Source organism: Narcine bancroftii, chromosome 1, assembly GCF_036971445.1.
Source record: "Narcine bancroftii isolate sNarBan1 chromosome 1, sNarBan1.hap1, whole genome shotgun sequence".
NCBI lineage: Eukaryota > Metazoa > Chordata > Chondrichthyes > Torpediniformes > Narcinidae > Narcine > Narcine bancroftii.
In genome coordinates this window covers 357,546,851-357,572,823 of record NC_091469.1, presented here as the reverse complement: position 1 = coordinate 357,572,823, position 25,973 = coordinate 357,546,851, and the positions used below count along the sequence as shown (strand labels likewise).

Genomic DNA, 25,973 nt, shown 5'->3' with positions numbered 1-25,973 from the left:
CACACTCCTGTTCGGCTCCGAATCATGGGTCCTCTATCGGCATCACCTACGGCTCCTAGAACGCTTCCACCAGCGTTGTCTCCGCTCCATCCTCAACATCCATTGGAGCGCTTTCATCCCTAACGTCGAAGTACTCGAGATGGCAGAGGTCGACAGCATCGAGTCCACGCTGCTGAAGATCCAGCTGCGCTGGGTGGGTCATGTCTCCAGAATGGAGGACCATCGCCTTCCCAAGATTGTGTTATATGGCGAGCTCTCCACTGGCTACTGTGACAGAGGTGCACCAAAGAAAAGGTACAAGGACTGCCTAAAGAAATCTCTTGGTGCCTGCCACATTGACCACCGCCAGTGGGCTGATATCGCCTCAAACTGTGCATCTTGGCGCCTCACAGTTTGGCGGGCAGCAACCTCCTTTGAAGAAGACCGCAGAGCCCACCTCACTGACAAAAGGCAAAGGAGGAAAAACCCAACACCCAACCCCAACCAACCAATTTTCCCCTGCAGCCGCTGCAACCGTGTCTGCCTGTCCCGCATCGGACTTGTCAGCCACAAACGAGCCTGCAGCTGACGTGGACTTTTACCCCCTCCATAAATCTTCGTCCGCGAAGCCAAGCCAAAGAATACAGCACCAAGTTCAAGAACAATTTATTTTCAAGAGCCACCAGACTCTTGAAACTCCCAGTTCTATAGGAGGTGGTAGATGAATCGGGTTGGAATCAATGGGCATCTGAGAGAGAATAGGCTACAGAAAAATAAATACACTGATGGGATTGTCCTGAGACCTTGGGTAGAATTGATGAGCCAAATGGCATCCTCATACATTGCAAACAAGTATCGAAAAATGCAATCCCAGGGAATATGTGCCTCATGGAAGTTATTGTTTGAGATATTTTTGCTTTGAAAACTCTGGTCTATCAGTGTACACAATCATCACATTAAACAACGAAGCTTTGATTCTTAAATTTTGATCCCAATTAAGTAATTAATTGAAAACCTAAGCCTTTATTTCTAGAAGGGCAGCTTGAAGCAGACATGTCGATTGGCTATATCTACCATCTGATTCCATAAGATCATGGCATAGCAACAGAATTAGGCCATACAGCCAATTGAATCTGACCTACCATTTAATTGTGAGCTGATCCATTTTTCCCACTCAGCCCCACTGCCCAGCCTTCTCTCAAAACCTTTGATGCCCTGAATAATCAAGAACATATCTCTGCTTTAAATACACCCAAAGACCTGGCCTCCACAACCGCTTGAGGCAAATTCCACAGTTTGACCACTCTGGCTAAAAAAAATTCCTCTGCATCTCTAGTAATCACCCTTCCATCCTGAAGTTGTGTCCTCTTGTCCTAGACTCTCCCACCATAGGAAATAACCTTTCTACATCTACTCCGTTCATGCTTTAAAAATTCAAAATGTTTCATTGAGATTTCCCCTCATTCTCCTAAATTCTAACATGACAGCCAAGAGCTGTGAAACGCTCTTCACATGATAATTCTTTCATTCTCGGAATTATCCTTGTGAATCTCATCTGAAATGGCTCCACTAGTAAAAGGGGTACTCATCTCTGCATCTCTACTCTGCCATAGACTTTTCTTGCTTCATCTCTGAAGGTAAATTGGTGGCAGGGAGATAGATCCACAAGGCCCACAAAAGTTTTCTGATATTCCAATTCTCTATTGTGGACCTATCACAGAGACAAAGAAGGGGGCAGTGGAGACTGAGGCTGTTGTGAGGAATATTGAAGGCGAGTGTCTACATTTGGTGATGTCTTCTCCCTATGCCCGAAAACGATATTATTTTCAGAGGTTCTGGTTCAGCCAAATGCCAAGACTACATTGGGTAGAAATTTGTCCAGGGCCAGTGATAAACAGGCATGTCCAAAGTCCTTCTTTCCATTGCTTGTGTATTTAAATCAATGAAGCCAAGTTTGAGAAGTAGAATGCAGCACACATTTGGTACCAAGTCTGCATCACTTAGCTTGAGCAAGGGCAAATTTCCAGTCCAGATTTTCAGGAGGTTCTGTCAACTTTGCAGCTTATGATGTGCACTTTAGCATTGTAATTATAGGTACTCATTCCTCAACAATACTTTGTTGCTTCTTGACAGTGAAAATCCTATTGGAACCCATCCTGCACAAGTAACTGGCAGAACTACCCCTTCTAATTCATTTCCTGTGTTGAACACAGGAACATTTAGGGTCTGCAAGTCAGCCATAAAATTATGGAAAGCAGAAAGTAATAACCTGCTTAACTACACAATGCTCCTAGTACCTTAACTAAAAGGCGACCAGACTATTGGCAAATACATATGCAAGGTAAAAAAGCTAGTTAGACATAAATTAATTTATTTTAGTTGAGGAACTTTGGGGGACATCCGATGCGCTCTAGTATTTGCCAAAGCCCTTTCCTGCTCACGGTGTCGAAGGCTTTGGTGAGGTCAACAAAGGTGATGTAGAGTCCTTTGTTTTGTTCTCTGCACTTTTCTTGGAGCTGTCTGAGGGCAAAGACCATGTCAGTGGTTCCTCTGTTTGCGCGAAAGCCGCACTGTGATTCTGGGAGAATATTCTCGGCGACACTAGGTATTATTCTATTTAGTAGAATCCTAGCGAAGATTTTGCCTGCAATGGAGAGCAACGTGATTCCCCTGTAGTTTGAGCAGTCTGATTTCTCGCCTTTGTTTTTGTACAGGGTGATGATGGTGGCATCACGAAGATCCTGAGGCAGTTTACCTTGGTCCCAACAAAGCTTGAAAAACTCATGCAGTTTGGCATGCAGAGTTTTGCCGCCAGCCTTCCAGACTTCTGGGGGGATTCCATCCATACCTGCTGCTTTGCCACTTTTCAGTTGTTCGATTGCCTTATATGTCTCATCCAGGGTGGGAACCTCATCCAGCTCTAGCCTTAGGGGCTGTTGAGGGAGCTGGAGCAGGGCGGAATCTTGGACTGAGCGGTTGGTACTGAAAAGAGATTGGAAGTGTTCTGACCATCGGTTGAGGATGGAGATCTTGTCGCTGAGGAGGACTTTGCCGTCTGAGCTGCGCAGCGGGCTTTGGACTTGGGGTGAGGGGCCGTACACAGCCTTTAGAGCCTCGTAGAAACCCCTGAAGTCGCCAATGTCCGCGCTGAGCTGTGTTCGTTTGGCGAGGCTAGTCCACCACTCATTTTGGATCTCCCGGAGTTTGCGCTGAAGATGGCTGCATGCGCGACGGAAGGCTTGTTTTTTCTCTGGACAGGACGGCTTTGTAAGGTGAGCCTGGTGGGCAGCTCGCTTCTTTGCCAGCAGCTCCTGGATTTCCTGGCTGTTTTCGTCAAACCAGTCCTTGTTTTTCCTGGAGGAGAAGCCCAGTACCTCTTCAGTGGATTGCAGTATGGTAGTCTTCAACTGATCCCAGAGGGTTTCAGGGGACGGGTCCGGGAGCGCATCGGATGTCCCCCAAAGTTCCTCAACATGATTATCCAACTGCACGAAAACCAACAAGGTCGGGTCAGATACAGCAATGAGCTCTCTGAACCCTTCTCCATTAACAATGGCGTGAAGCAAGGCTGTGTTCTCGCACCAACCCTCTTTTCAATCTTCTTCAGCATGATGCTGAACCAAGCCATGAAAGACCCCAACAATGAAGACGCTGTTTACATCCGGTACCGCACGGATGGCAGTCTCTTCAATCTGAGGCGCCTGCAAGCTCACACCAAGACACAAGAGAAACTTGTCCGTGAACTACTCTTTGCAGATGATGCCGCTTTAGTTGCACATTCAGAGCCAGCTCTTCAGCGCTTGACGTCCTGCTTTGCGGAAACTGCCAAAATGTTTGGCCTGGAAGTCAGCCTGAAGAAAACTGAGGTCCTCCATCAGCCAGCTCCCCACCATGACTACCAGCCCCCCCACATCTCCATCGGGCACACAAAACCCAAAACGGTCAACCAGTTTACCTATCTCGGCTGCACCATTTCATCAGATGCAAGGATCGACAATGAGATAGACAACAGACTCGCCAAGGCAAATAGCGCCTTTGGAAGACTACACAAAAGAGTCTGGAAAAACAACCAACTGAAAAACCTCACAAAGATAAGCGTATACAGAGCCGTTGTCATACCCACACTCCTGTTCGGCTCCGAATCATGGGTCCTCTACCGGCACCACCTACGGCTCCTAGAACGCTTCCACCAGCGTTGTCTCCGCTCCATCCTCAACATCCATTGGAGCGCTCACACCCCTAACGTCGAGGTACTCGAGATGGCAGAGGTCGACAGCATCGAGTCCACGCTGCTGAAGATCCAGCTGCGCTGGATGGGTCACGTCTCCAGAATGGAGGACCATCGCCTTCCCAAGATCGTATTATATGGCGAGCTCTCCACTGGCCACCGTGACAGAGGTGCACCAAAGAAAAGGTACAAGGACTGCCTAAAGAAATCTCTTGGTGCCTGACACATTGACCACCGCCAGTGGGCTGATAACGCCTCAAACCGTGCATCTTGGCGCCTCACAGTTTGGCGGGCAGCAGCCTCCTTTGAAGAAGACCGCAGAGCCCACCTCACTGACAAAAGGCAAAGGAGGAAAAACCCAACACCCAACCCCAACCAACCAATTTTCCCTTGCAACCGCTGCAATCGTGTCTGCCTGTCCCGCATCGGACTGGTCAGCCACAAACGAGCCTGCAGCTGACGTGGACTTTTTACCCCCTCCATAAATCTTCATCCGCGAAGCCAAGCCAAAGAAAAAAAAAATTTATTTTAAATGTTTAAAATTCAGTGACCTTAAATTTACAATCACCCATTTTTCAGAAGTTACAGAAAAATGCCCATTTACTGACTCCTGTTTATTGACTACACCATTATCCCAAACAAACCCATCTCCAAACTCCAGAAACTAAGCATCATAACACTCCACTGCAACTGGATTTTCGACTTCCTGACTTGCAAACCATAAGCAATGAACAACAGCAGTACTTTGCAAGGTTATGTACTCAATTGTTTACTATACTCAAAGTACACCCATGACAATATGGCTAAAAACTGTCCTAATTCCATCAAAAAGTTTGCAGATGACACCAACAGCATAGGTCAGGTCTCAAAAAACACAATGAGACAGAGTGCAGAAAGGATCTGGAGAGTCTAGTGGCATGGTGTCAGGAAAACAATTACTCCCTCATGTCATGATAATGAATATGTATGAGATATACCGGAAGTCACGTGGTATGAGAGAGAGATAAGAACACAAGGAGGAGAACAAAGGAAACGGGAAAATAAAAGCCACTGAGAAGTTTACCTGATAAAACTTGTGTTTAATGTTTTATTAACTTCACATTTCGGGCCACAAATGTGACATTTGCGACGAGGATGAAAGAAGCTTGAAGAAAATTAAAGACTAAACAAGATTACAGAGGATTACAGACAACTTCAAGGTGATAAGAATTTTCTCTTTGTCTCAGTACTTTTGGGGCTGGAATCTTTCCTCATGGCTGGGGCAGACGGTGACTTTCTAACGCATAGTGGAATTGCTCATTTTGACCCAACGGGTGATGCAAGCACTGTAAGTGTGAAGTGGAAGGCATGGCTGGAAGAATTTGAATCCTACGCCGACAGTCGTGGCCTATTTCTAGATACCGGTACAGTTGAACAAAAAGCGCAGAGGAGGGCGTTACTTCTTTTCACTGCTGGACCGGCTGTTCGGGAAACATTTAAGACACTTTTGAATACTGGAAGAAAGGATGAGTACCAGAAAGCAGTAGATGCATTAAATGCACACTATGTAGTGACACCGAATGCTACATTTCAACGCCATTTGTTTCGGAGAACAAGACAAGAAGATGGCCAGACAATTGCTCAGTACGTGACGAGACTACGCCAGCTAGCTGTTGGATGCAATTACATGCCAGCTGATTTGGACAACCAATTACTGGATCAAGTCGTACAGCACTGCAGATCAGATAAACTCAGAAGACGTCTACTGGAAAGAGGGAGTGAGTTGGAACTCACCGATGCTTTAACCATTGCTGCTGCATTAGAGGCTGTTGAAGGGCAATTTCATACCATGACCCTGAAAGACAACTCAAGCCAGCAAATTAAGAGGCTCTCACATCGCCATAACCAGCCAAGATATACGCCGACACATGACGTGGAGTGTTATCGATGTGGAAACCGAGGTCACTTTGGAAAAGACCCATATTGCCCGGCCAAAGGCAAAGTTTGCAGAAAGTGTGGAGGTTAGAACCACTTTGCAAAGAAGTGCAAAAGCAAGTCCAATGCAGACCAGAAGAGGAAGAGTACAATTTCCAAAGGCAAAGCCTGGGGGAAAGGAAAGTATCCTGGAAAGGAAGATACCATTCGCCAGATAGACGGTGACGATGATGATACCCAGGAGGAACAGAGTTGTTACCAATTTACGTTGAATGAAGTACATCATGAGAAGGTCCCAGTGATCATTGGTGGAGTGACAGTGCAGGTCATTGTAGACCCAGGCAGTGACAGTAATGTGATTGATCGACATTTATGGGAGAAGTTGAAAAGGAAAAAGATTATCTGTACCTCAAAGAAGTGTTCCAAGAAACTGTATCCATACACAGCAACCAAGCCATTGCAGACCATTGGATGTTTTACTGCAACTGTTGAAGCTGGAGATAAGTACATGGAAGCAGAGTTTATGGTCATAGAAGAGAGGGGAGAACCATTGCTGAGTAGAAGCACAGCGCAAGACCTGGCAATACTTCATATTGGAGCTTGTGTCAATTCAATTCAGTCATATGAGGATATGAAGCAAGAATTCCCCGCAGTCTTCCAAGGAGTAGGAAAGCTGAAAGGTCGACAATTGAAGCTAGCGGTAGATGAAACGGTCAAACCCAAGGCACAACCAATGCGTCGAACTCCGTTTGGACTTCGTGGGAAAGTCGAAGCCAAAATTAAAGAATTGATCGAACAAGACATTATTGAACCGGTGGAACATTCGACACAATGGGTCAGCCCAGTAGTGATTGTGCCCAAACCAAAGGGTGACATAAGACTATGTGTTGACATGAGAATGGCCAATGAAGCTATAATTAGAGAACGACACCCTATACCAACAGTGGAGGAAATACTTCAAGAACTAACTACCAGCAAGGTATTCTCAAAAATTGATCTGAAATGGGGCTATCATCAATTAGAGCTGGATCCAGGTTCCAGAGATGTGACAACATTTGTGACTCACTGTGGATTGTATCGTTACAAGAGACTATCATTTGGAATTAATGCAGCTTCGGAGATCTACCAGTATGAAATCCATCGAGTGATTCAAGGCATTCCTGGAGGTGCCAACATTTCTGACGACATCATAGTCCATGCACCAAAGAAGGAAGAGCATGACAAACGGTTGAGCCATGTACTATCTAGGTAACAGGAGGCAGGCCTTACCGTGAATGGAAACAAGTGCCAGTTCGGTGTGTCAGAAATGGACTTCATGGGACACAGACTTACACGGAAAGGACTAAACCCTGCAGAGGCCAAGGTGAAAGCTATTGCAGAGGCACGTGCACCTCAGAAAGCAACAGAGGTGAGGAGTTTCCTAGGATTGGTCAATTTTTGTGCAAAGTTCATTCCTAATTTCGCTACAGTGGCAGAACCACTAAGGAAACTAACCAGAAAAGGTGTACCATTTCATTTTGGATCTGAGCAGAAGAAAGCGTTCACAGCGCTGAAGCAAAGCCTGACAGATGCGAAAACTCTTGGATATTACGATCCGGCGGCATCAACCAAAGTCATAGCGGATACCAGCCCGGTTGGTTTAGGAGCCGTGTTGGTCCAGATGCATGATGGAGGACCAAGAATCATTGCCTATCCCAGCAGATCATTATCAGATGTGGAGAGAAGATACTCTCAGACAGAGAAAGAAGCACTCGGACTTGTATGGGCCTGTGAGAGGTTCCATGCATATTTATACGGCATTGAATTTGAACTCATCACAGATCATAAGCCATTAGAGGTGATCTATGCACCTAGATCCAAACCATGTGCCAGAATAGAGAGATGGGTACTCAGACTACAACCCTACAAATATAAAGTAATCCACTTTGCAGGGAAAGCAAACATTGCTGATCCGCTGTCCAGATTGGTGAAGGATGGAGGTCCACAATCCAAGTTAGAATTGGGAACAGAAACAGAGAGCTTTGTACGCTTCGTAACTATTCAGGCGACACCGAAAGCTGTGACTACGAAGGAAGTCGAGAGAGAATCCGAACGCGATCCAGAACTCATGGAAGTAAGAGAATGCATACAGAGTGGACAATGGGACAAGTGTACTCACAAGGCTTACATTCCCATTAGAGACGAACTTTGTTGCATCGGACAGTGTGTATTGAGAGGTTGCAGATTGGTGATTCCGCAAAGATTGAGACCGAAGATCGTATCCTTAGCGCATGAAGGACACCTAGGTATTGTTGGTACCAAGCAAAACCTCAGAACCAAGGTACGGTGGCCAGGTTGTGATAAAGACGCAGAGAAATTTGTTAAAACTTGTCACGGATGTCAAATCACAAGTAGGAGTAATCCGCCAGAACTGATCCAGAGTACGCAACTCCCGACAGGACCATGGATCGACGTAGCTGTTGATTTTCTTGGACCTTTACCGACGGGTGAATCAATTATGGTAGTGATAGATTACTACAGCAGATACTATGAGTACGTGGTGTTGAAGTCCACAACCACTGAAAAAACAATACAAGCATTAGCAGAGATATTCGCAAGATATGGATTACCTGTTACATTATACTCTGACAATGGTCCACAATTCATTTCAGAGACATTTGCGGAATACATGAGGACCACAGGTATCCACCATCATAAAGTAACTCCGAAATGGCCGCAAGCCAATGGAGAAGTAGAGAGACAAAATCAGTCCATTGAAAAACGATTGAGAATTGCACACGCAGAAGGACAAAATTGGCGAGAAGCATTGCTATCTTATGTGGCTATCTATCGAGCAACGCCTCATGCAACCACTGGAAAAAGTCCTGCAGAAGCATTTTTTGGGAGAAAAATCCGCACCAAAATGCCAGAAATAAAGGAAATCCGAGACGACCAGGAGATGAGGGACCACAATGCTGAAAAGAAAGATGCAGCAAAGCTGTACACAGATTCGAAACGTGGAGCCAAGTACTCAGACATCATGCCAGGAGATAATGTTCTAGTGAGGCATGAAACTGGTGGTAAGTTAGACACACCTTATTACCATCAACCCTATACTGTCATATCCAGAAGTGGCAGTATGGTGACAGTCAAGTCTCTGACTGGAGTCCTGTATAAGAGAAATGTATCAGGTGTAAAAAGGTACCAGTCCAGAGATACATTGAGTGAAGAGGTTGAAAGGCCAATACAAGATGCTGAAACTGAGAGACCTGATGATGTTCCAGAGGCAGTTACCAGCACTTCTGATGAAGTGACTAGAGCGCCAGAAACACCCGAAGCCGTGGCGAGCAGTATTTCCGACGCTGAGAATGAACAACCGAGAAGCGACGACAATATCGCAGGCAGGCCGAAACGAAACCGGAAAGTGCCCAAACGATACGAAGACTTTGTGCCATAGTTTTAATAAGAACTTTGGGACAGTATTTTAATCTTATATCATAAAGTGCATGTATGAGTACTGTAGGAAGTAAATTTTATGTAGTTGAGTTATAGTATTACCATTAGTTACGACGTTTGTAGGTTTCCGAGGGATATTGGTAAGTGAAGGTAAAGTTTATTTCTGATTAAAGGAGGGATGTCATGATAATGAATATGTATGAGATATACCGGAAGTCACGTGGTATGAGAGAGAGATAAGAACACAAGGAGGAGAACAAAGGAAACGGGAAAATAAAAGCCACTGAGAAGTTTACCTGATAAAACTTGTGTTTAATGTTTTATTAACTTCACATTTCGGGCCACAAATGTGACACCTCAATGTCAGCAAAATAAAGGAGATGGGCTCAAGCCCAAAATGTTGGTTATGTACCTTTATCCTTGCTACATAAAGTACACTGCTTGACCAGCTGGGTTTCTCCAGCTTTGTGTTTCTACTAAGGGAGCTGCTCACTGACTTCAGGAAATGGAGGGGAGTAGGTGGTCCTGAATATATCAAAGATTCTGAGGTGGAGATAGTTGATGGTTCCTTGGAATAAATATCACAAACAACCTGTTGAAGAAACCAAACAAGAAAGGGCACCATTGATCCTACTTTATCCCCTCCATCAACTGTCCATATCTTCTGCTATCTCAGGAAAACTGGTAACATATTAAAATACCTGTAACACCCCTATCAATCCCATTCTATTCTCTGCCTTCCATCTGGCAGAAGATAAACAATCCTCCAGATTCCAGTATAGTTTGTTTCTGCTGTTATCTGTCTCTTGTTGGTGATGGGTTACATCCTTGCACTCCTTAACTGTACTTTCTCTATCCTAAGCATGCAGTTTTTGTAACACTTAAACCCTGCACCCTTTGGCTTACGATAACACTACATTGGACATTTTTGTTTTATTATAGCATTACCTGACTTGCCTAGATAGCACGAAAAGCAAAGCTTTTTATGTACCTCGGTACATGTTGCAATAAACAACTTAATTCAATTTAATAAGTGTGTCCATATTTTGCTGCTAATGTCACACTTGGTTACTTGTTATTCCCGTAAAATAATTACATGGTCTATGAAGTTGGGCTGTTAAAGTATTGGTGTTTCCTATGGCAAATAGCAGAGGTAGGTCTTCCAGCAAGTTTTTAAAAAATTCTAAGTAGTGAGTTCAAAACTCATAATAACTGGTGCAACAAAATGAAAAATGATGCCACATGGCACACTCAGTTTTTAAAAAGTACAATAACCCTCCTAAATACCACACAAGGATATATAAATTTAGGATCAGTGTCAACTGCATCAAAAGGAATTTAGAAGAACATTTTCATGCCAAGATTTTATAGAAATAAATTATCGACTTTTTGAGCCATGTCAAAGTACATTCCGGAGCAATAAGATAAACACAGTAAAATTATTAAACGCAGGAAAATATTATTTGAATGCAATTTTATTTATATTTTAAATAATTCCATCCCAACTTGGAGCCTTCTTGGAGTTTGAATTATAAATTAAAAAAAATCAGACTTTTAATTCTGATTGAATTCTAGGAAGCTACCGCATGATTGGAAAACAGCAAATGTGACTCCCTTTTCAAGAAGGAATGAAAACAAAAGGTAGGGGAAACCATAGGCCAGTCATTTAACATCGATTGTTGGCAAGATGTGAGTCATTCATCAAAGGCGAAATAGCCATCATTTAGGAAAGCTTAATGTAATCAAATCAAGTCATTATGTTTTCATAAAAGAGCAAGCATGTTTGACAAATACGCTTCAGTTCTTTGATGATATTACGTAAGAGTGTAAGGTGGAGAAAATGTAGTATATTTAGATTTCCAAAAGGCATTTGACAATCTGCCACATTAAAAACCTGATGCACAAAATAACTAATGGCATTGGAGGGAGTGCATGAACATGGATTGTAAACTACAGGGAAAACAAAGAATGAAAATAAATGGTCCTTTGCAGGGCTGAAGGAATTAACTAGTGGGGTACTTCAGGGATCAGCTCTTGGCCTTCAATCATTTGCTATTTATATTAAATACCTGGAGGTGGGGACAAAATGCAGGGATTTCAAGTTTGCCAATGACTTAAAAATAAGTGGAAAGTGTTGAGATGGGGACATTGTAAATCTGCAAGGGGTTATACATAAAGTAATGGGTAAAAAAAAAAGTCATTTACTTTGGTAACACAACTTAAAAGGCAGATTGCAACTTAAATAGAAAAAGACTGTAAGGGTTTGAGGTATAGAGGGATCATGGTGGTCATAGAGAACACAGAAAATGGCTCTTAAGCCCAACTTGTCCATGCCAACCACTCTTATGTAATATCATCAAAGAACTGAAGCGTATTTGTCAAACATGCTTGCTCTTTTATGAATTGTCAACCTGAGCTAGTCCCATTTGCCTGCATTTGGCCTATATCCCCCAAATCTTTTCTATTCATGCAACTTATAAATATTCTTTAAATATTACTATTGCACCAGCCCCTACCACTTCCTCACACAGCTCATTCCACATACCCAACACCCTCTGAGTAGAAAAAGGTGCCCCTCAGGTTTCTTTTCAATCTTACCCCTCTCAACTGAAATCTACAACTTCTAGTTTTGGATTCTTCTAGCCTGGAAAAAATATAATCACCATTAACCTTATCTATACCCCTCATGGAAATGATAAACCCTTTCAAGGTCTGTGCATAAATCACAAAAAGTTAGCAGACAAGTGCAGCAAGGAGTTCAGGCAGAAATGGCATTTTGGGCTTCGTAGGAGTTGGAGATTTGAAATAGGAAATGATTATGATTATAATTGCACCATTTTGTTCCCATTACCCCAATAAAGGATAGAGTAGTTTGGGAGGCAGTCAAAAAGAGTTTACTTGGCTAGTTCCTGGGAAGTGAGGATTCTCTTCCCAAGGGTGACTCAACTAATTGGATCTATATCCTTTGGAGTTTAGAAGAAATGAGGAGCAAGTAATCTTAATGAATCGCGTAGCATCCTAAGCAGGCTTGGCACATTAAATTTTAAGGTGTTTATGAGTGGGAGACCACCTTGAATGGTGAGGTAGGATTGAGGCACCACATGACCTACACTTGCTCAAATTTTCATGAGTTCAAAGCATTGTTTGGTGATTTTCCGATCCAACCATATTTCACAATATTACAATTAACAATTTTGTGAAATAAAGCTAAAATGTCCATACCAGACAGTGCAACATTTTATAATATAATCTGAAATCTAATAGTTTATATACATAGGAAGAAATTTCAGGTCTGCGATATGAGTTTTACTCTTCAGGAATCTTCAGAAATTGAAAGCTGTAGGTCCTGTTCCCAGGCTTTTTTAAATTTTATCTGAGGGACCCTCTATTATTCCCAACAGCATATCATAAATGTTGGATATTAAATCATTATAGAAATGTTATAAATTAAAAATTACATCAGTTAAATTCTTATCAGTCCTCTTAGGAAATGTGTGTAATCAAGATCGTTAAAAAAAATCTCTAATCTGTAGAAAACAAAAAAAAATTAGTATTTGGTGAACCGTATTTCACTGGAAGTTGTTCAAAAGCAAGCCTCCCCTCAAAAAATAAATCTTTAAAACATTTAATTCCCAATCTATACCATTCTTTAACAGTTATATCAATCATGGAAGGTTTAAAGAAATAATTAGAAAAAATTAGGACTAGAAAGAGAAAATATCTTTAAACCAAAATGTTTTCTAAATTGTATCCATATCCTCAAAGTATGTTTAACCACCAGATTATTAGTTAATTTTTTTTAGAGCTATAGCATGTGAGGATCCAAGGAGAAAAATGAGAGAAAATTTTGTAACAGAATTGGATTCCAGAGATATCTGTAGTGGACAGTCTTCACAGCTATTATAATATAACCAAAATGTAAGGTTTTGTATATTGACTGCCCAATAATAAAACCTAAAGTTTGGTAAAGCTAAAAACTCCATTCCTTTTAAGTTTTTGTAAATGGACCTTATTTAGGTGAGGATATTTATTCTTCCATAAGTTTGAGACAAGGGAATTAAAAAAAAGACTTAGGAATAAAAACAGGCCAAGCCTGAAAAAGATATAAAAATTTAGGTAATATATTCATTTTATATAGTTGATTTGACCAGTCAGTGATAAAGAAAGGGGTGACCAATTTGATAGTGTCCCTTTCATGTGCTTGATTAAGGTGAGAAAAATTTCTCTGAATAAGTCTTGATGGTTTTTAGTAATTCTTGCACCTAAATAGGTGTGGTGATACACCACTAGCCTACTGCAGGGGGCAACCTGTATACCTGCAGGAAGAGCACTGGAGGACAAAGCAACACCTGGCCGGCTGTCAATCAACTGACCTGAATGGACCGAGGACCACCCGGTCAGCTGCCAATCACACTCCAGGATATATGCTACATCCAGCCTCTCGAGGTCAGTCTCAGAGCCAGCACAGCTACTCTCACAGCCAGCTCTGTGGAAGATTGTGTGGTATAAAGGCTGTTGAACAGTCTTTTTTGTTTTGTGTCTGCTTTTCTGTTTGATAGCACATCACAATTTATTCCACACAAAATTTGAAGCTGTAATGGTGAAGCTCTTGAGCACCAGAGCCTCGAAGTCGACCCACGTCAATAGACAATAGGAGCTGGAGTAGGCCCTTCGGCCCGTCGAGCCAGCACCACCATTTTACAGATCATGGCTGATCACTACCATCAGTACCCCTTTCCAGCCTTATCCCCATAACCCTTAACTCCTTTGCCATTCAGAAACACAGACACACTTCAAAATCTGGAAGCACACGATCGAAGCAATCATCAAGTCATATGCCGACAACATCCTAGACTTCAACAGGAAAGTTCTCATCTTACTCCACTCGAAGCTGGGTCCCCAAGCCTTCCAGGCCCTCAAAGAATGCACTGAGTACTCTGAAGCAATGAACACCCTAGAAACCATGTATAAATCTCCCACAAATGTGGTCTTCACAAGGTACCTTCTGAGTATTCATTCCCAGCTGCCCAGAGATACAGCTGAGACTTACCTGAGAGTCCTACATGAGTTAGCCCAACCGTGCCTGGCAGAACCCAGGGTGACAGAAAGGGAGGTCGAAAGGTTGCTCAAGAGTTGTCAGGCAGAAGCTGCTGGAGGACAACATCTACTCACTGGCCAAAACAGTGAAGGTAGTGCTGGAGACAGCAGCCCTGGACACCAAAGCCTTTGACTCCAGGCTTCACCAGGTCTGCACATGGTCAGCACGGACTGCAGCTATGGCCCAAAACCAGATGGTGGATGAGAACATCGCTGCTGTGGGCACACCAGACCCTTGTAAGTACCGTGGGTCCCGGTGTGGGTCAGATCAACGATCACGCCAAAACTCCCCAGCCAGAAATCAATAAAGGCTGTTGAACAGTCTATGTTTTGTGTCTGCTTTTCCGCTCGATAGCACATCACAATAGGTAACAATTTCTTTACTCAATGTTGACTCTAAAATTCTATCTTTTGCTTTGACTCATACACTTGAAAATATTTTACCACTTATATCTGATGATCAAACTGAATTTATTAAAATTCTGTACTCCCATTTTTATACTCTCCTTCTAAGGAGATTTTGGATTATATATCTCTAACTGTGGAGAAGGTAGAATGCAATCATTTATTCAAGACTTTCAAAAAATTTAATTTTGGTGCTGGCTTTATTCAATGGATAAAGTTACCGGTACAGGTACACAATCATTTATCCGGAACCCTTGGGGGACAGTGTGTTCCAAATTTTAGATTTTTCTGGATTTCAGAACAAAAGCCAGCTGCCCCAGAGCTGCCGACTCTCTGTCCCCCACCCACCTGAGTCGCGCTGCCGTCTGTCTCCACCTTCGCCCACCCAAGTCACACTGCCATCTCTCCCTCTCCATCCCCCCTCACATACCCGTCGTGCTGCCATCTCTCTGCCCCTCACCCACCCAAGTCACGTTGCTGTCTCTCTCCCCCCTCGCCCACCTGAGTTGCTCTCTCTCTCTGCTGTACCAGCATCAGGAAAAAAATGCTGGTTTTTGGAGCTTTCTGGATTTTAGATGAAGGATTGTGTACCTGTACTATGTTTAACCCTTTCTGCCTGTGTTCTTACAAATTTTCAGATTTCTAAGCCATTTAGACTTTAACATGGAACCAGACAAGGGTGCCCTTTAAGTCCACTACTTTTGACCTGGCTTTAGAATGCTTAGCTATTGCTTTTCAAGAATCTAATTGATATTACTGGCATTTTAAGGAAGGACACAGCCACAAAGGTTTGCTTTACACTGATGATTTATTGCTTTTTATTTCTAATTTCAGACTTCATTGCCTTCTATGCTTTCTTTAATTTCTCATTTCAGTCAATTTTTAGGTTACAAGTTAAATCTTCAGAAGAGTGAACTTTTTCCTTTGAATAATTTGGCACTGATAAATACGAACCTTCCTTTTAAAATTGTAAGAAATAATTTGGACTCAAAGCTGGAGCCCCTGACTCATGTCTGTGTGTGGTGAGATACTAACTCTCCATGAACACTTGACAATTTATGTCCTATTCCCAACAAGATTATTTGTTTCTCATTGTATATCAAAGAGCACTCCGCTTTACACCACAAGGCTAGGAAAGAGGAACTCATAATAAGTTGCTAAGATACGTTTTCTCCACTGCTGACACAGTAGACAAGTGTTGCTATGGCAACACAAATAAAATAGAGCAGAAATGTGGTCAAAATGATGCACATTCTCTCACATTTAAAAAAAAATCAATAGATGGATTTTTTCCCCATCTTGTCTTTTTCAAATGCTGTTGAAATGTATTGATAATCTGCTTATTTCCAGGTGACAAATAGATGATAAAAATTACATTCAAACACATGCTTTGGCAACATCAAAATTACATCTTGAAACAAAAATGGATTTTGCTGCCTGCTATTATGCCGTGCACAGTTTCCTTCTTCACAGGAAATTATTGTCACCAACAGCTTCACAAATTTCAATTAAGTTGAAATCTCTCCTATCTCAAACAATTTATCATTTTTAGCAAGCTGAAATTTCAAGTAACGACAGGCTGCTTGGAAAGAGAATGATATTTGCAAATGATAAGCATCAAATAATGGAACAGATGTTCCATTGGCTGTGATATTTGAACAATTTTTAATCAAAATAAAGACCACTGTTCTTCTACAGTAATTGCTTTCACTACCTGAACGAAGTGTTTTTCATTGATACAAACCAATAGTCTAAACTTAGTCTATAATATATGACTCACAAGGAAATTACACCAATGAATGCACACAATTTTCAACATGAACTTCTCAAATCAAACAGGTTGCACTAGAAAATCAAGTTGGAGTCCAATTACCATACTCATCAACTGTTTTCTTCTTTGGCAACAATGAAATCAATTAGTAGCCCCTTGAAGAAGTATCTCAGGAAAAAGCAAACCCAAAGGTAGCCATTTTTTATTTATCCTGACTGCTATTGATATCACTATTGTAAGGGCTGGGAGGTGAAGGGACATGGCCACAGGATCATGATTGCAAACTCTAGTGGTTGTTCTGAAGACCTCTCATTTCTCAGTTTAAAGCACAAGAAATTACAACGCAAAGAGTAATTCCTTTAATTCTGATTCCTTCCTTTCTTTCTCCAGTAGTGCAGATGTCTTTGCTACAAGTGTTCACAATAGGTAGACGCTGCTGGCTTTCCCAGCAATTTTTGCCCATTCCTAATTATCTGTGAGAAAGCAAGGATATTACTTTTAAGTCAGAAGTTATTAGGTTTAGGACCAGCAAAGATGAAGGCAAGTTGTCATTCCACGCCAGGATGGCTTGAAGGGGAAATCGAATTCTCAATGTTGACAACCCTTATTTTTAATGCAATAACTACTTATCAGCAAAGCCAAGATTAATCATTGCAGTGCATCTTGTACTTGGCTTGTACGAGAGCCTTGGCTTGACTGTAATACGCACACAGTTTAAGAACCTGTCACACAGACTGCTTTGTCCTGGATAGTATTCAGTTTCTTTGATCACTTCCTGACAATAGTCAGATTGATTTATAATTCCCTGACTCCCTCACTCATAACAATCATGGGATCTTTAGCACATGAATTATGTGTCCCAAATATTTGTGGTGACAACTCATTTGTATTTTGGCCTCCTCTTGCTCCAATTTCCTATGATTTTATGTTGAAATGATGGAGGTGTCCAGCAATTTGTTAAAATCATGGCATTAGCACTTTGCCTAACATTGCTATACCTCTCCCCCCCCACCACCACATTATTGCTTTTCCATCAAATTGTCAACAATTACAGCAGAATGGAATCAATTTAATCATTTACTGAAACATTTCACACCTGTATCACTCCGCCACCTTCACTTCCAGTTCCAGCTAGAAACTCTTCAGGCAGGTTCAGCATCTTGCTCAGCCAGTCAAGCATCACCGTTTCCAATTCTGTGCATGCAGGGCTTGCAGCCTAAAGGGGGAAACGAGGAGTTCATATATCTTTGATGTGCTTAAATACTTCATGTTCTGAACTGTTTTATTTGCAAAATACAGTACTGTAGTAAATGACAAAATATATTTCAATGAGTAGCATCAAGTAAGTGACCATAATGAGTGCAAGGAAAACAATGTTACCAGTCAAAGTATTCAGAATTCTTCCAACCTGCTTCAAAATTACTAAGGTTTCCACAGGATTTACCGGTGTGCTAATAACTGCCAGAAAATGCCTTGTAAAATATTTTAGTCTGGCTGTTATTTGAAATGCAGAGGAGAGAGAAGTGTTCTAACAGAATATCTTCACAATTGTAATAGTTTAATTGGAGATGCTGCTGTGCAGCAGTCTCTCAGGAGGCAGTTTCTATAATGAATGACCACAGCTCAAATCCCAAGGAAAAAGTCACTTTAATAATCAAGAAATAGAGCTTGTACCCGTGGTTCCTGCAGATGACCATGCCATGATAAAAGTTTGACACTCTCTCTCTCCAGTGGTAAGGTTCGGTTGACATTTAGCAGTTATTTATTAATCTGTCATATTGCATCCAGCAGTCAAGATGTGTAAAATTGTTAAGCATAATTAAAAGTTGGGGAGAATTAGATCCTGTGGAACATGACAGATGGGGAGGGGGCAGATTGGAGAGGAAATGAAGATAGATAAGTGGAGTGGAAGGAAAAATGGTGAGAAAGAAGATTGCTCGCTTCATTGGTCTGGGTTTTATTAAAATGCTTCAGAGCCAATAAAACACTCTTGATGTGTAGTTGTTCCTGTAATTTAGGAAACAGTGCATCCATTTTACATAAAACAAACTCCAATAAAATAGTCAAGTGATTATAATCTAGAGAGTCAGTTCCAAAATGGTCATTGGGATAAAACTGTTATCCAAGAACCTGAGAATAATTCTGCTATTTTACTTTGATGCTACACCATTAACGTTCACCTGAGAGAACTCAGTTTAACTTCTCACTCAAAGGCTGTGCATCTTCAGTGCTGGTAATGAAAAAGTTACAGACACATTCAAGTTTCTGCCCTGGGAGTCCAACTGATTGCTGATCCTGCTCACGGCAAATATCGAGGGCAGTGCTGAAATGTCATTTTACATTTTTGTTCTCAGGTCTCTGGAGATTGTGAGAATATGGGATGTATTGAGTGGGAAGGAAGGCAGAAAAGGTGAAACAAAGGATGAAGGAGAAGGTTAGGGGTAAAAATAAGAGTAGGAAAGAAAGGGGAAAATATTGTATCATGAAGGATGGAGATACAAGTCATGGGTAAATGAAAAAGAATGGAACAATGAAAATAATGGAAGCAGAGTCGGACTGTATCACCTACACTCAGTCATGAGGTTTCTTCTCCAGAAAGCCCAGTACTCTAAATTTCCACCTTGAGGGGATTTATGAACTTGCTCTCCTCCAGCACTCAATACCATGTTCAATGAGGGATAGTGGCAATCATTTCAATTTATTTGCACATCTTGGGAGGAAGTGCATGGTTCTTCTTGGACTGGTGAATAATGACCATGATTGAGGAGTACATTATTATTATACATTACACAATAGTTTCCATTAATGAAATATTTCCTGGAGGTTGAATCATTTATCAACACACTTGAGATTTGACAACAACTTATCCAATTAACTTTAGAAAACACTACTTTCTGTCAGGAAAAAACCCCATCCCATAGTTTGTTATGAATGCTACTACTTGGGGATTGTCAAACCAAACTTTGGCAGTCAAATGACTGTAATAATTGTCACAAAATAAAAAGAGAAATGTAATTATGAATTAGCAATCATTCAAATAGGAAAAGAGCATCCAAATTCAGAATGTAATGTCAAACAAACAAAAACTGAAGGTGCAGAAGATCTTAAATTTAAAAAAAACAGAAATGCTGGAAATACTCCACAGGTCAGGCCACATCTGTGGGAAGAGCAAGAGTTAATGTCTCAGATTTAAGACCCTTTGTCAGAACTGTGAAGGAGGAATAAAGCTTGTGAAGCTGCAGGAAAGTTGGGGAGGGGGCTTGATTCTGACAGAGTAAGACTATGGGTATAAGGAGTAACCAAAATTATCTGGTCAATGAGGGAATGGGACCAGTTAGGGAAGTGAGAACATAGACAAATAAATGTAGGAGTTTTGAAATGCAGAGCATAAAGGCATCTCCAGAAGATCTGGGTGGCATATTCTATATACCCCAGGGGTAGAAAAACAAAAAAGGAATTAAATGTATCTGAACAATGGAAAGCTAGCTGGAAGTCTTGGGTAATCCTAGATTCTGACAAAGAGCCAAGTCCTCTGAGGAGATTGGAAGCCATTACTTATATAAAGCAGAGAACAGAAGATCCACCCAAAATTCTTCTCCACCCTTGGAATCCAAGTTTACCTGCTCTCACTCAATGATACTAATCAATTACTACAATATTGAATTCTGGGAAATGTGTTGAAATTAGAAGACAAAGAGGTTGCATTTCAGCTACTTTTTGTAGTATTTGTTACCACTTGATTTTCTTTGAATCATAATCTATCTAATTTGCCACAACATAATCTAGTAAATGTAAATGCACCTGAAAAATACAAAGAACATATCTCCCAATGTCATGTTTTAATAAGAAAGAGATTTCCATTAGATGAAGCTGGAGGATAATAGTTTGCTTCTCTTTAGGATATTTTATTACATTCAAATTCAGCAACAACTGAGAAAAGGCTGGACGGCTGCTTTGCTGGCAATGGCAGAGTAAATATAACACAGGTACCTGTAATAGGTTTGTTTGTTTAGCGAAAAGGAAAATTAAGTGTGATGGGTAGATATGATTTGCATTAACATGATCACATAAGGCTATAGAAATTATGTTCAGTCTGAAGCAACAGCACCTTGAGATAAGATTATTTTTACAGAATGGGAGTAAAATTATTTGTTTTACTCAACAAGTCCCTTTCCATCGGAGATCAACGAACAATAACAGCTCTCGTCTCCTCTATTGATAAAGTAAATTACAGCAGAGATCATGAGGTATGTTATGTAGGACAAGATGTTAATAATCCTGAGACTTGCTGCCTAGACTCTGCGGGGTAGCCAAGTGGTGGCATTTTCTGGGTTATCAAGTGGCCGCCCTCCTTCCTCAGTATTTCACTGTTAGACCCATGACATCTCTGCAGGGTTCAGCATTGAATCACAGGAGTGTTGACAATAGAAATGAGAATATGTACATACAATATGGACAGACAAGCACCATTTTGCAAGGGTGACAATTACCTGTACCAATATTGGAGACATTTGTTTAAAGTTGGAAGAAAGTTTAGGGAAGACGTCAGGCATAATTCCCCCCCCCCCCCACCCCCGCCATATACAGAGAGTAGTAGGTGCCTTGAATGGATTGCCAGAGGTAGTGGTGGTGGTAGCTGATAAAAAAAAAGGGACATTTAAAATAATTTTAGGCAGGCACATGGATGCATGTCAACTAAGTTATGGGTGCAGGGAAGAGGTTTAGATTGTTGAGTAGGTTTATATGGGTCGGCACAAAATCATGGCTGAAGGACCCTATACTGTGCTGTTATGTTCTATAACGTGGCTCAGGTGCAATTTTCTATTTTTAATTAAATGCAATTTGAATAATTTGTGTAACACTGATTTAAGAAAGGAGAGAAAGGTAATCTTGTTTTACCATTGAGTTATTTCTTTTTGTATCTTCTGTGTCTTGAGGTAGAGAAAATTTAAAATATTTGGCTAACATCATGTCAGCAAATTCTTGAGATAACATTAATTAGAAATGTACAAATAAAGAAACCTTACATAGATTTATTACAAACAGGATGAGTTCAACAAATGCAAGAGTTTTTTCTTAAAGAAATAATTGGTTCAATAACAGTAGTGCAGTATGTGTAATACCTAGAGTTATACAGATATTATTTGACAATCTTTCTGAGAGACTGATTAGAAAAACATAAGAGATGGAGTTATTAATATGGCATTTTATTGTTCAAACACATATTAATAGTTGTGCTTTTTTTTGGCAAGTACTTGAGAGTCCATTCTACCCACTTTAAATCCTAGTCCAGGTCTATAAACATTACAGAACAGAAACAGTTTTCTTTGGCCCTTCTCGTCTGTGCCAAACCATTATTTTTTTGCCTAATCCCACTGACCTGCACCCAGTCCAGAGCCCTCCATACCTTTCCCATCCATGTACCTATCCAAATTCCTCTTAAATTGAGCTTGCATTCACCACTTCAGCTGGATGCTCCTTCGACACTCCCACCACTCTGTGTGAAGAAGTTGCCTCTCATGCTCCACCTAAACTTTTCCCTTTTCATTCTTAACCCATGTCTTCTGGATTGTATCTCACCTACACTCAGAGACCCGATCTCCATTGCTTTTCCCTGGTAAGATCCCCTCCATCCCAACAGTATTCAAAATGGTATACTTATTTTATACTGAGGGGTACTGTCACCGAGGTGCCCTCCACTGCCTGCCTGTTCCCTTTCCCTCTCCTGACTGTCACCCATCTAACTTCCTCCTCCCTTCAAGGTGAGATAATGTCTATCACCTCCTCTGCCTCCGGAATGATCTGAAGTTCATCCAACTCCAGCTCCAATTCCTTAACTTGGCTTGTCAGAAGCTGCAGCTGGATGCACGTCTCGCAGATGAAGTTATCAGGTTACTGCTGGCTTCCCTGACAACCCATATTTTGCAAGAGGAACCTTGGCTGCCATTCCCACTATCTATGACTAGATGAACAAAATATGATATCTAAAAAAATCACCCCTTACCTGTGCCAACCTGCTGAATCATTTTTGTTTCTCGAACAGGGTGGCCCTTTCTGACTTCTACCCTGTCTATTCTTTGCCTCTTACCTGATCTTGCTGAAGCCTTTTGAGCCAAAGTCTTACCACTCTGACTCAGCCCACTCAGGTCATGTTAGGGTGGCTCACAATTTTAGTATTGCTGATAAGAGAAATATTAAAGCTTGGCATTTGGTGAGGTTAACTGTAAAACACTGCAAAAAGACTTAAAACAAGTTACTTAAGAATGCATTTAGCTAAGAGTTTCCATTAAATATTTCCATTTGAGTAATAACATTTTGAAAAGAAAAACAAACATAAAATGATTTGGAAACATGGTAAAAATTTAGCATCAATACTGGATCATAGATCTTTAAATGCATATTCAGTCATAAAATGAACAAGGACTGTAATAAAACTTCAGAGAAGATGAACAGAATTCGTATTTTATGAATGGAATTGAACACAGATATTTAATATTATTTAATATTTTATTTGCCACAGAGCAGAAAATGATAACTTAGGGTGCCACCAGTGACAGCAGAGTTAAAGAATGTTAATATAAGGGATTATCTTTCATGAGACAGATAAAACAATGAGGTTAAATAGAAATAGTATCTTAAAATAGGCAATCATTTTTAGAAGGTGGCAATGATGAGGACGGATGAAATCAAAATTGTGAATGTAAGATTGGTGAAGAAGATTAAGAAAAATTCTTGTGATATCTATACCCAGATAAAATGTAATGATGAAATGACAAGGACATTAAAGAGACAGCAAGGCACAGTAGATTAACAAAACAGCTAATGTCGTTTCCACATCAGGGCTGTTGGAAGTGAATGTGTAATAAAATGGTCAAAAGCTCAAGTAGAAACTGAGAATAAAGAACAACTATTGTCGATAGGTTATAAAGTTGTGTTCTACAAGAATCAGTCTTTACATACTCTAATTAAAAAGCGAGTGCATTAACCACTTCTGAAAATAAGGAACTCAAGGGTCAGAAGAGACATTTTATTACATGACAACTAATAGTTTAATAATAAAGTACAGATTGATTCTTTGATTTGTGCTTTGCTGTACTTCCAACAACTCCTTTGAATCTGTCAACAATTGCTTGGGAGTTTGTGCATTAGAGGCCATTGACCAAAAAATTGGAATCCTTGAAGAGTTTGGTTATAAAAGGAACATTCAATTAAAAAAACACCAAGTAGACTCATCTTAAAAATCTGTTGGGGCCACTCAGGTTGACTGATGCTCCTCACATTCTTTTTTTTTGCAGAAGTAACTCGCAAGATGTGAAAAAGACACATACCCAGTTGAAGCCGATGCAGCCGAAGGCTCCAGACAGCATGTCACCCAGAAGAGCGGGAAAGGAGACGACCGCTGGGAAATAGGCGTGAAAATGAGGACTTTGCCAGTGGGTGATCTAAGAGAAAACACCAAATGAACCACCGCGAATTTAAAACCAAACGAGAGGACAAATCGCCAATAATCAATTGGCAAATCTTACTGACTTCAGCGGATAAAAGCTGTCGCCCATCACGCGTGTAACGTGATCTTTCTCCATCCTGCTGCTCACGTCCACGGTTTATTTCACAAGAGACTGCGGGCGATTGAAATCTCGGTGTTTTCTTACCCCCGGCATGATGACTCGCTCGACATCCTTCATCAGCTCCTCGTAACTGTCGGGGTCCTGGGGCGCGCTGTCCGGGATGAGCGGCCGCAGGTACCCGGGCTGCACTGCTGGATAGACGGGGCGCTCCTCCACCGATTTCAGGTAATCTGCCATGAAATCCACCATCTCTTTCCCCCTCGTGCGGAATTCCTCGAAATCCATGGGGCCGTTCAGGTTCCAACTGAAAGGAGCATCAGAAAGTTCATTATTTTAGTCAACAATTGGAAAATGTGGCGTTCTCAATCCCGAAACAACCCTGTGCCTCCAAGTGACGCGGAATCTGTATTTATCTCTCACAGTCACAAAATGACCCATTTCCCTCAGAGGGGACTTGTTTCCCTCGCTCCTACTCCTTCCTATTCGTCCATGGTCATTGAGCCTAGTGCTATTTTCTGGGTTCACCGTTTAACATTGGTTGCTCGACTTAAAGGCGGTGAGTAATCCGACTGCATGGAGCCGTGCGGTCACTAGTTGGATTATTCTCTCTGAAACGCTGTGGCAATTACATGTTTGCAAGCTCGCCGCTGAAACCAGAACGTAACACCAACACCGTTGATTTGTACTTTGTTCTCTCCAGTTTCCGACTAAATTGTGTTTTCATGTACACGGTGACTTTCGCCAAACAATGCCAAAATATAGTCTCCCACCCAATTTCAAATGCCAATCACGAACAGGATGAAGCTCCTCCTCGCATGGGAATGGGAAGCGAGGAGCAACCGGCCAATTAAACCACAGGTTCTGCCATGGCTATTTCACCAATGGTGATCGCTGAGACCAGCCTGCTGATTGGTTTCTGTTTCTTCAGTCATTTTACTTACGTTTTTCTGTGGTTGCCTCCTTTCAGGTGGAATTGCAAGCACTGCCGCAGTAGCCATTTCAAGCAAAGTTTTTCACTCCTAATGCTTGTTATTTTCTTCACTAATTATTCACAGGAAAGTTAATTATTATTGCAGTCATATTGGTTCAGCTAATGGAGCAATATCCTTCACTGCATTGTAAAGGATACACATTGATACACATAGTTAAGGAAATATTTACCTGCTTTCTCTATTTTCGCTATATTTTCTCTGTATTTACCTGCTTTGGTAAAGAACACCGAGAAGATTTACGAAGTTGATCACAAGGTTCAGCAGGTTTAATCAGTGTTCGTTACGTTATAGAAAGATGAAAAGTCATTTTATTGAAACAAGATTTTGAAGGAGACTGATGGAGTGAGTGGATGCTGAGATGCTTCTTCTGAGGCTTCTAGAACAGGGGGTCGAGGTTGACAATTTAAGACAGATGAGGAGGAATTTCATCTCAATTCTCAATTAAATTGCAGAGGAATAGTTTGGGCAAATGGAAAATCTCTCATAAGGCAAGGGCGAATTATTGTAGTGATAAGAAGTTGATGAAGTTATCTGGTTGATAGATTAAGATGCAGAAAACAACACCCTATTGGGCACTAGAAGGA

General features: G+C 41.3%; 1 protein-coding gene across 4 annotated transcripts in view; it reads right to left on the bottom strand.

The window, feature by feature from the left end:
• ddc (dopa decarboxylase) overlaps positions 1-25,128 on the bottom strand; it is an 85,829-nt gene extending 60,701 nt beyond the window's left edge. For 2 of the 4 annotated variants that reach the window (XM_069912229.1, XM_069912235.1), the window contains exons 1-4: positions 25,027-25,128; positions 24,482-24,701; positions 24,158-24,271; positions 17,926-18,045 (exon numbers count right to left, since the gene is read on the bottom strand). In XM_069912229.1, the coding sequence (XP_069768330.1) occupies positions 17,926-18,045; positions 24,158-24,271; positions 24,482-24,701; positions 25,027-25,121 (549 nt within the window). In that variant the 5' untranslated portion in view covers positions 25,122-25,128. The remainder of the gene's footprint in view (positions 1-17,925; positions 18,046-24,157; positions 24,272-24,481; positions 24,702-25,026) is intronic. The other 2 variants (XM_069912237.1, XM_069912240.1) reach the window with 1 other exon arrangement.
• Positions 25,129-25,973: the final 845 nt, after the last annotated feature.